The 11,619-nt window shown below is 36.3% G+C and overlaps 1 protein-coding gene across 2 annotated transcripts; it reads left to right on the top strand.

Moving 5' to 3' along the window:
* Positions 1–6,148, top strand: LOC145986565 (WAS/WASL-interacting protein family member 2-like). Of its 2 annotated transcripts, XM_083120723.1 has the most exons (4): positions 1–225; positions 947–1,048; positions 2,740–2,836; positions 4,422–6,148. In XM_083120723.1, the coding sequence occupies exons 1-3, from the start codon at positions 180–182 to the stop codon at positions 2,820–2,822; spliced, it is 231 nt and encodes a 76-aa protein (XP_082976849.1). In that variant the 5' UTR covers positions 1–179; the 3' UTR covers positions 2,823–2,836; positions 4,422–6,148. The 2 variants fall into 2 exon arrangements, with proteins under 2 accessions (XP_082976849.1, XP_082976848.1); XM_083120722.1 differs by lacking the exon at positions 2,740–2,836 and having other exon boundaries at positions 101–225; positions 4,422–6,147.
* Positions 6,149–11,619: the final 5,471 nt, after the last annotated feature.

Raw genomic sequence — 11,619 nt, 5'->3', positions numbered from 1 at the left:
ATGTAATTTTATTTCATATGCATTAATTGCATACTTATGGAAGTATTTATCTGTAGGTCATTGATAAGTTTGTACATTGAGGATTTCTATTGGAATATCTAAACCAAATTGTTTTGTAGCAACCACAGATTTCTTCTGGGATCGGGGTCCCACCACCACCTCCAGTTCGGAATTCGTCGATGAGGAATGGAATAACATCTGGATACTCTCCATCACAAAATTTTGGTAATATATTTATCTTCACGCTTAATAAGAATAATTATGTACTAGTAATTTGTAGTAATATTCTTTGTTTGTAAACCATTGTTGTATATTACAAAATCATACAACAAAGTTAGTAGTAGTACTAAGAACTTGTGGAAATCTAGAAGAATGTCAGAATGTTTATCATATTTTGTAGTTATGTACAATATCATGCTATTGTTCATATTATAGAATGCATATGTATATGTAAATATACACTAGTGTCCAAAATGAAAGCAACAAACAGAAATCCTTTCCTCGTGTGATTTTTTTTTTTTATAAATTTGCCAAGTTTAACCTGTTGCTATTGTGATTTTTTTGTTGATAAATCCTGGCACATTAAGGTTAGTTTATTTTATATCTTAAATCAGTTGTCTATGACATAAATATTACTATCACCTGATCGTATTATGTGGTCAAATGGACACACGGGAAAGAATTTCCGTTTGTTGCTTTAATTTTGGACATTAGTATACATTAATTTGCTTGTCTTTTTTACACTGTATTTTTGCTGCCTAGGTATCAGTATCATGTTTCCAATTTTGCAATTTTATGTAAGCATTGAATATTTCAATGAAGAGTGAAATAATACAGTTATGTTACCTTCACTTATCATTTGTACCCAAACCACTTTCATTCGCTTTCCTCTTAATACAGCAGAATCAAGTGCATAATAAAATAAAATATTTTACTTCTTTTTCAGGGGACTTTGAGTCTCGATTTGCTGATCGTTTTCATAGTGTCAATGAATTCCCACTTCCAGATCGGTTTAGGAATATCATGAAAACATACAATAGTAAAAATGGTAAGTGTTTTAAACCTTGAAAAATACTTATATATATGGAAAGGTAGGATAGGTTAAGCCATGATCCAGGTATTTAATATTTTCAAGCAGCATGACTGTTCATTAGGGGTGATAGAATGATAGGCTGTGGTGTACATTCAGAAAGGCATTTCTTCCATGGTCATGCAACAAAGGCTCATATTGCAAATTTCTAATCAATGTCTTTTCACCACTAAAATTGGCAAAACTGTAGATATTAAGTTCCTTGCTGATAAATATGAGACAAGAGAGAGAATATGTTTTACAAACAACAATACCATTTTATATGTGTGCAATCTGATTTTGCAATGAAAATATATTCATGAAGAAACTTGTTAAATATGACAATATAACTATTTGCATCAATTTATTTGAGAAGAGTATTTTTAATTGAGTTAATTTTATATTCATTTACATACTAATACTGCATAACTTATAATGTGTAAAACTTCTTGAAGACTCAGGCTCAATAATAAATAACGAGCCATGCTTATATGTAGTACAATTGGGGTGTAAGGGGTGACCTTCCATTTAGTGTGCCCAATTGTCAACCTCACTTCCACGTAGTACACCCGGGACTGTATTTTGCAGACAAACGAGGCTCTGGCGACTGGCACTATGGCCAGTATAATTCTGTGTTGTCCTGTGTTTTGTCCTTACGTGTGCTGAGTGCCCGTTTACAGCCTCAGCTTTTATCCTAAGTCAGAATATTTTAAGCTTTTAGTTATGCAACGTTAGAGTTGTTATTTGTAATGGTAAGGGGCTGGACCCCGTATAATGTGACGGGTGCAAAATGGCCTAAGTGCTGACGTATCCAAAATTTTAAATTCAATGTAGTACAATTGTTGAACCCGTTCCTTTGCTGCTGGTAAGTTCATTAACAGTTTACATAATTAATGTTGTAATATATTATTATTGATACCTTCAACTGTGTCAGTAGAGGCCAACCATACACAACACACAAAAAATAAATTTAAAAAATGAAACCACCAGAATTGTGAGGAATAATGCAGAATCTTGGTTTATTCTTCAGTTTCATACAACAAACTCAATAATCACCTGGCTACGCTTCGTACATTATGAGAGTTATCTTCTTGCCCCTTCCCACGTGTATTTAGTTTCCATTCCTCTGAGTTTTATCTTTCCAGTGACTACAAAGCTTGTGAAATGCAAGTGTTAATATTTTGTTGTCTTATGGTGGCTTGTACTAACACAAGTCAAGACATGTTCTATTCCGTATGTGGTGTGTACTAATGTTTCAAGTGTAGATTTATATAAATGTAACTATAATAAGAGAATGACCATGAGGAAATAGGAAATGCTCTCTATACAATAAAAAAAAAGAAATAGTATTTTGAACTACCTGCTCAAGGCCAGTGTAAGAGCTGCAAGGTTTTCAGGTCAGAGCAATGTGGCCGTTAACCAGAATTCTCACTGGGTGAATATTAGTTTTATTTCCTGGCAACCCTGCTACTCACACTGGCACACATCTACACATCTTTTGTTCTCTGTTGACATTGCAGTTAATGTTGCAAAATGTTCTTATTGCCTGGTGAGTATTTCCTATTTCTTTCTTATTTTATACAACATATAAATGGAAAAAAATTAATATTTTCTATATTATACAGGAATAGTTATTAATATATGCTTAAAATGATATTCATAATTTTCAGGTCAGGGTTTTACTGAAGATTATGCCATCCAAAAAACTACAGTGCATCTGTCTGCTTCAGTTATTTACAACCTAAAGCAATAATGTCATTATTGCGAGTGAGTTAATCTGTGATTCAAACTTTAGCTGGGTTGAGGTTGTAGATTACTGAAACAGGTGTGGTTCTCAGTATTGTAACTATGGATCTAAAAAGATACAATAATAGATCTGTGTGTGTATATATTTATACTTTGAATGCAGTTATCGCTTTTGCTTTACGTATATTTCCACTGTAAATGGCTTTTTCTTTTGGTGGTGGTTGGAGTTAGGATTTGAAATTGAAACATTGTAGTTGCAATACCACACTGCAATGAAACCACCGCTAGTGCATTGCTAGTGCATTGTGGTAAGGAAAGAATTAGAATTATGCTACAGTGCTTATATTTTTAGTGTAAATAAAATTTTCTACATTTTGAAGTGTACATCTAAGTTAATTTGTGTGATTAAAGCAACACAGTCTTAAGATATTGTCAAATTGTGTTCACTTTATTATTAATATAATACATATGCTCTCTCATCCAGTGATGAAGCTGAGATCCAATGTAAGAGTATCGATCAAAGTTGCTTAAAATTCTGTTAGTTAAACCAATTCCGATATGGAATTCCTTGGTTTCAAAATTTTGAACACACAGGATAAAATGATATAGTTTTTGCAAGTTTAGTGCAGTATAGTGTTGTACTGTAAGGAAAACTAAAATGTGTGTGTTTAAATTTTAGTTTTTGTGTGGTTTCGAATGCCAGAACTTAATTCCTTCTCACAACCATGTGCAAACTATTTCTATGCCAGTGTAAAATATCTAAGGATATTTACAATACACAAACAGAATTTTTAGGTTTGCCATGCTGAAAATGACATTGTATTTCTGTTATGTATATAGGAAATGGTTAAATTTTTGCATTGAAATCACCTTGCATGGCAAGTTCATCATTTTTATCTGCATTCCCTCTTGCCATTAAGCATCGAGTTCTATCATCTATTTCTCATACACTTTTCAGTCCAAGATGAGGTCTCAGATTTCCAGCATTGTTTTCCCTTTTGTTTCTTCCTTCCTTCCAAACCTTTCTACATATATTCTTCCCACTGAATATGTGGTTGTCTTCTTCCGTTCTAGCCATTCAATCTGGCCTCAAAGACCTGTTTAGGCTCGTGATGTTCTCTCATTGTAGCAACATGTCTAAACCATTGGAGATGTCTCAACCAATGGTGCATGAATATTGCTTCAACAATGATTTTTGTTTAAAAGAAAAATTATATTATTCAGTTATCTGGCTTCAAATCCAGAAAAGGTCCAAAATATTATGTTTCTTTCTCAATAATGTCTCACTGAAATGGTTAGGGACTTTCTATATGAGCAGTCCTAATAAAACACAGGATCTTTTAGGATTGAAAATTTAGTTGATTGGAAGACCGGCAATGAGTATAGTATCTTACAAAGCATTCAGTCGTTTCATTGTAGTAAAGATCTTGCCATAAAATGCCATGATTGCAAATGGATGCATGGGGGGAGTTTATAGTCGTCTACTTCAGAAGAGAAGAGAGATGTTTTTTACCGACTGAAAACTGGGGAACCCTTATTTTGTATTGATTTGAAATGCAAATTTCTTCCATTCCTTATCTAATTTAGACTGTTTGCTTTTTTCCAGCTAAACAACAAGCTCCATTACCTCCAGGGTCGCAAGGTTCACATCCTCCTGTCGTGCAGTTGGGGAGCAAGATGTATGCCAGCAATACATCTGTTTGTTAACCTACATTGCATCTAGGTTAGATCGATGCAGCCTGAGTCTTCCTTTGGCATTAACCAATGAAGTACAGGACAAAAGCAGTCTGTATGTAGGGAGCATGCGAGAAATAAGCATAGATTCTTGCTAGTTTAGGAAGCGAGCAATCGGAAATACTTGGAGCTTAATAAAAAAAGGTCAAAGTATTGTTGCGATTTCCTCTCCTCTTTTTGTAAATGAAGTCATTATTTGGCTGTGATGATTGAGTTGATTTAAGAGATAAAATTTACTACATGGGATAATAAAAGGTGTATATGTGAGTGTAGGTTCGGTCCAGCCACAGTTGAGCCCCTCTCCCTCCTTATTTAACCAGGTAAGATGTCATGCAACGGAAAAATGCCCCGCCTTCTTTTTTGGATTAATTAAATGCCTCCGGTGAGGGGGAATGTCTTATTCATCTAACTTAATGCCAAATGTTTATTGATTTAACTAAGAACATTGTAACTCTTGGGTGGAAGTTCTGCTCAGTTTTTTTTATATACTTACATTGAAAAGTATTCTGCAGTGCCACGTCTGGAAGGTGCAAGGTGCATATGGGCAGGAACAATTGAGTGCAGTGAAAAATCTTGTAGGTGGTGCTATGTTGGATTTAGAAAAAGATCCAATGTTACCAAGTGTGATAACTTACATTTGCCGGAGTTTGTAAACAAGAAGCACAAAATGTTCAGTGTGAGATTTTAATTTTAAATCCTCGTAATCATTTGGTCGTTTGGTAAGCGTGAACTCTAGAGGAGAGTGCTCAGCTAAGGAGGAATAAGTATTTAAAGACTGAGTGTTTTTTTTTTTTAATTACCTGTGTTAGAGGTGTCAAACTTCACTTGTTTTCAGTTATTACACTTGTGAATTGTTGTTATAATGAATTTGGCTTTTTTGCCTTGTACATAAAGTGTCATATGGCCAAAGTGTAAGAAATGAAATAATTCAAAAGTCAAATGTAAGCACAAGGTGGTGGACTGGCACAGTGATGCCTCTAGATAAAATCAGATCGAGAAGAAAATTACTTTCACAGTTAATAACTAATGAAAGTCTGTCAGCATTTTTAAAAGTATTATGAGTAATAAAGCAAGCTCAACAGCAGAAAAATATGTATTGCAATAATAGTATTTGATCCCCCTGCCCTATCCCAGATGATTTAGGGTTCTATCTTTTGTTAATTTTTCCTAAAGTATTCATTTTATGCATAATAGAGTGGGTGTTTTCTGGTGATGCGCACACATTGTTTACTATTCCTTTTGACAGTACATGGTAGTTTTAATTTGGTAATACTTAACGTATACATACTTGTAAATATGCATATTATCATGCCTTTTAAGCCTTGTGTGTTCAGAATCCCTAGTCAGCTGTTCCAAAAGATTGAGGCATAAGGTATGGTTTTGATGAGAAGTTTGAATCCATCTTCTGTGGCTAGCGACTGTGTCAGCTCCCTAGTGCCTATTAATCACCAAGGGATTGTAAATATGTACAACATATGCAAATAAATTGTATAAGAGAATATAAAAATATCTAATGTACATGCAACCTTGTAACTATTTTTATTCTGTAGTTAAAAATATTAAAATAATGTTACCTTTCAAACTGTTGTTATTTATCAGTAATTTGGTAATTTAAATTTTTACAGGATGATATGTTTCCCATTTATTATTTACTTGTATTGATTTTGGGTAAAGGGTGAAGCAAAATATACAATCTAGAACTGCAAAGAGCTCTTGGGAGAAGTATGCCATGAGGCAAAAATTAACAATTGGGTACTACTCATATGTATAGTAGGGATGGAACAGATAAATCGGTACTCTATCAGTATCGGCTAATATAGGCATATTTGTGTATCGGTAAAATTGCTGGTTATTTTACCGATCAGATATATCTATAAATACCTTATAATTAGTGCAAAATTCTACCATTTTGTCATAATTTTTATGGATAACTCCCATGCCATACTTAAAAAAAAAGTAAATATGAAACTTATTTTGCACTGCACCTCAAAACCCACATTTGTTAAGGTCAATAAACCTTTCAGACCTTAAAGGAACATTTGGAATTTTATATCTGAGTGGTAGAATATCTGTTATCGGTATTAGTAAATTTAATATCTGTAACAGCCAAAATTTCATATCGGTCCATCTAATGGATGTAAAAAGTTGTCAGGTTTGGAGGAATGTTTATCTTTCTCATATACGATCGTGACTTTGTCCCACTGTAGTATTCAGAGGCTATATGAAATTGCGTTCCTTAAATTAGTGCATGTGCAATGAGCTTGATGTAAGTACGCAATGACACTGGCATGCCCACACAGCGTGTGTGGAGAGTTATAAGGCCAAACATTCCCTTAAAAAAATGCAATATCAAACAGAAAGAGATTGCTAAATATAGAACCGACGACTAAAAACAGAAGACATAAATGCCCCTTACAAAAATCCTATGAACATCACTGATAATTAAATCAATCTAACAAGTGTGACTGTCAGCTCCCCAGTGTTTGAGTAGTAGCTTGAAGTTTATTTCAAACCAGTACCAAATTTATATTTGTTAATATATTATGGGTTCAGAATTATTGTAGAAAGTTTGAATAAGTACAATAACTTCAAAGTGGAATTTCTCAATCAGAAATGCAAACATCAAAACCCTCATGCCTTACATGTGATATACAGAATGTTGCCATTCATCACCGGGCACCCCATACCAGTACGTTAATCCGGTCGCAGCACCACATCAGTATCGTGTAGGACCACCTTTCGTTGCAATGACGTCCGCAACCCTTCGAGGAAGACTCCACCAATTTGTGATACGTGTTGACTGGAATCTTGCCCCATTCTTCCTGCAAAGCGGCAAACAGCTCTGGTGTTTTTTGGGTGGCATGGCTTGGCTCTCAAGCAGCGCTCCAACTCATCCCAAAGGTGTTCAATGGGGTTGATATCTGGACTTTGGGCTAGCTAATCAAGTTTTTGCACACCCATGTCCTCGAACCACGTGTTGATAATGCCTGCCATATGACATGGAGCATTGTCGTGCTGAAACAGGTATGGGCAAATACCGAATTGTTCCCACAATGTCGGTAGCACAGAATTGTCCGGAACTTTTTGGTATGCATCGGCATTCATGTTTTCCTGACCAAGACCATACCACGAAAAGCAGGACCACACCATGATGCCACCTCTGCCGAATTTTACTGTGGGTACGATACAGTCCTGTAAACAGCGTTCACCGGGCATATGCCACACCCACACACATCCATCGGTGTGCAATTCATCACTCCATAGGATGGATTTCCATTGTTCGAGAGTCCAATGGCGGCATTCCTTGCACAACTGTAACCGACGGGTCGCATTGCGGGCTGTGATGTGCGGCTTGTGAACTGCTGCGCGACCATGAAAACCAAGTGCGACGATCTCCCGGCAGACAGTACGATCAATTGCAGCACTACTGGAAGCCAATCGAAACTCCTGTGCCACCATCTGTAACGACGCCTTCCGGTTTGACTTCACCACATGTTTCAAGCATCGACAGTCACGATCTGTTAATATTTTCAGTTTACTGGGTCTGAGTCGGCATGTCATGACTAAAGCCTGGATTTTTATGTAATATCAACCCCTAAAATATGTAATAAAAATGTCTGAAATATAAATTCATAATGAAATATGTACTATAAATATTTATTCCAAACGTTACTTCCTATTTTTGTTACATTTTTTCCTCACAAAGGGATATGTTTATTTCAAAGTATTTTTTATGTTCTTATAGAGCAAAAATATTAACCACAATTTGAATATATTTAATATACAATGTCACCAGGTACCATTCAAAATGTTCAGTAGTAAATTTTCGTTGCTCAAATTTTTCACTCAAAAAGCACTTACAAAAATTCAGGTTACCTTTGATCTTGGGGAGGCACTGTATTTAATTATTTAACTTACAATATGTTACCAGGTACATTTTCAAATGTTCAGAAGTAAATGTTTGTCGCCGATCAGATAATATGTTCTTGTACGCAGAGAAACTTCTCTCCACATCACAAGAAGTAACCGGAGCGTACTTCAGGAGGTGAATGTGGTCGGGAGAAATATCATTGGGAGGGTTAACTGTTTCACCATTGAGAATGCGGCTCACTGTAAATAAGCTGACGTAACCTGGGTTTTTTTCAGTCACTGCGTCAAATTTTCTTCGAGCTTTCTCTCCCACATCTCCTCCAACAGCAGACAGTTTCTTTCTTGCATCATCATATATATCCATGGCTTCCAGGAGAGGAAGCCCAACAGTTTCAAGTTTTTTTATGCTTGTATCAATCCAACCAAAACTGCTGTTTATGTATGCCATATCGCAAGCAAGTTTGGTGTCCTTGAAGAGATTTTGAGCAGTGTGTACCGATACAGCTGAGTCCGCCGAAAATGAGTCAAGCACAGATTTCACTTCTTCAAAATGTTCGTTGTAAAACTTACTTGCCTGGATCCAAGTGCCCCATATAGTAAGAATAGGTTCCGGACGAAGTGGTACACCTGGCAATTGTTCCTTGTAAACTTGCACACGTGGTGCCTTCAGAAACACCTTTTTCGTGGAAGAAATAAAGTTGGTTGACTTCCGGGAAATTGCCTCTCACCTCCTCAGCAATGCGTTGGAGAGCATGTGCCAAGTGGATCAAGTTAGGATAAAACACTTTAAGTGCCGTAGCTGCTTTAAACATGTATGACGCACTGTCTGTGAACATGAGAAGAACTCTCTCTTCTTGTACGCCATCCGGATACAACAATTTAAGACTGTCATTCACAAATCGTGCTATGGTGGAATGATTAGTATGCTCTAGAACTTTGCATGCAATGAGATGTGGTGTAGATGGAGAATCAGCAATTAGCGTTCCAACAATGAAATTACTTACATACCATCCCAAAGCATCAGTTGTTTCGTCGATGGAAATCCACACATAGGAACTGCCTACTTCTGCCCTAATTGATTCTAAAGTTTCTTTGTAGGAATGTGGAAGATATCGCTTTCGAAGGGTTGACTCGTCAGGAAGTTTACGGCCACAATATTTTTCCAGAAAATCCCGGAACTTCGGTACTTGAATTTTATACCAAGGGATGTTTGCTACAATCATTGCTTCGCACATTTCCGTGTAAAACACACTGAATGAAGAATCCTCTTGCATCTGGGTTAGTAAAACTTGCTTCTTTTCACTCCGTAGTTGTTTGTTTTTCACATGAAGTGAAGTGCGAACATGTTGATCTAATTGAGACTTCATAGTGCACCCAACTTTTTTATCGCACACTCGACAAAAAATAACTTTACCATCCGTAGTAAATGCATCATCGACTGCTATCCAAGATCGCAACTTTTGAGATAACGAGGAGGTAGGCGGAGCCATTGCAGCTTTCTACAGCTAAAACACTGTTTAAATACTGAGGCAAGCTCTTCTTAAAACTCCAATGGTTAAAATGAAAAGGCGACGAAATATATATACGAAATTCTATGGTTGAGTTAACAATACTCCATTCAAGATTTGTCGCCGCTGGCTGCAAAAATCAAAATGATCACAACAATGTATGGATGAAAGGTAAGTGCCTCTCAGCGTTGTACTTGCCGCCTTCCATTGTTGGTTCTCTTCGTCCGCTGTGTGTTGCTTGCCGCTCCATGTTACAAACTGGAAACTGAAACACTGTCGAATCTTGATGTAATTGTTACGATGCGGTGAATCAACGAACTGCTATGTACGTACAACGAAGGCAAATCACTCTTTTAAGTTACTCTATTTTTTAGACCTGGAAATGGGGAGGGGAAGTGAGAAGATACTTTTTTAACTAGTAAGCCAAAAGTTCATTGGATTTTACTCTTAAGGACTGTTTTATGTAAAACATATTTCATATCTTAGGAATATGTAACATTTAGTAAAAAAAATATGTAATATAAAACTTCACTGTGACATCTCTACTGACGTAATTCGTCAATATATTTTAATTCCACGCTTGTACATATAAAGGAAAAAATATGTAATTACATAGAAATCCGGGCTTTAGTCATGATCCCCTCTCGCTTCCACTTCACAATAACATCACTCACTGTCGACCGGGGTATCTGAAATTTGTTGGAAATCTTACGGGTCGAATGCCCAAACCTGTGGGCTCCAATGATCATCCCTGTTTCCGCCTCACTCGTTCGTGTCGTCTTGTCTGCCCATATTGACTGCTGTAGCTAGTATGAGTGTATTCTCAACCGGCAACGCCTTTTATAGGTTGTATGACGTGTACTTTTTGAGGGATGTCCGGTGATGAATGGCAACATAGTGTATTCCAGAACTCTGGGTAAAAAGGTAGGTTTAATTAAAATGTCAAGAACAGTCGAGCCATGTTTTCACTATACATATGCATGTCAGTGGCGTATGCTGGGTTTAAAACCTGGGCTATCTCTTTTTATCATAATGTTCAAATGGGAGGCTCTTTTTCGTTCAATTTCTTGGATTTTAAGGTGATGTGACATTGCCATTAAAATACATACATTACAATTTACTAATTATAAAAATATCACTGTGTCATTAATATAAAAACAATAAGGAAAACATTTCAAATATTTCATGATTATTTATAAAATATAGAGGCCCATATTGTGAAATATTTATGTAGGCCTACGTTCGAGAAAAAATTTCTTACCTTATTTAATTTGGACAGGAACCCCATTCTTCTCTTGGCAACCTCTGTGGTAAAATGGTTATTAGCACAGCGCACTATGACGCCAGGGGTCAAATCCAGGCATGGACATGGGTATTCTTTGTGAATGACCCTTCATGAATTTCATCGTATCGTCACTTATTCTCATCGTCGCGATTAACTAAAGTGGCAGAAGAGCAACGCAAAATAACAAATCAAATCCATTCTTCTCTTCTTTGCGATGCCAGAGGCCTGCATATCCTCACGATTTGAAGTTTATCCTCATGCAAAAGCAGAGTAAATTGTTTCGGCAACAGTTCGTTAATTATGCCATTCATTTTCGTTCACTACACGACGCAGCACAGATCATTCAAAACATATATACGTAATTCACTCACTCAATACACGTAAGAAAATCCACACAGTAAGAAACC

Source organism: Lepisma saccharinum, chromosome 4 (genome assembly GCF_977018435.1).
Source record: "Lepisma saccharinum chromosome 4, izLepSacc3.1, whole genome shotgun sequence".
Classification (NCBI taxonomy): domain Eukaryota; kingdom Metazoa; phylum Arthropoda; class Insecta; order Zygentoma; family Lepismatidae; genus Lepisma; species Lepisma saccharinum.
Note: the sequence above shows the minus strand (reverse complement) of the source record. Positions and strands in the feature narration are given on the sequence as shown.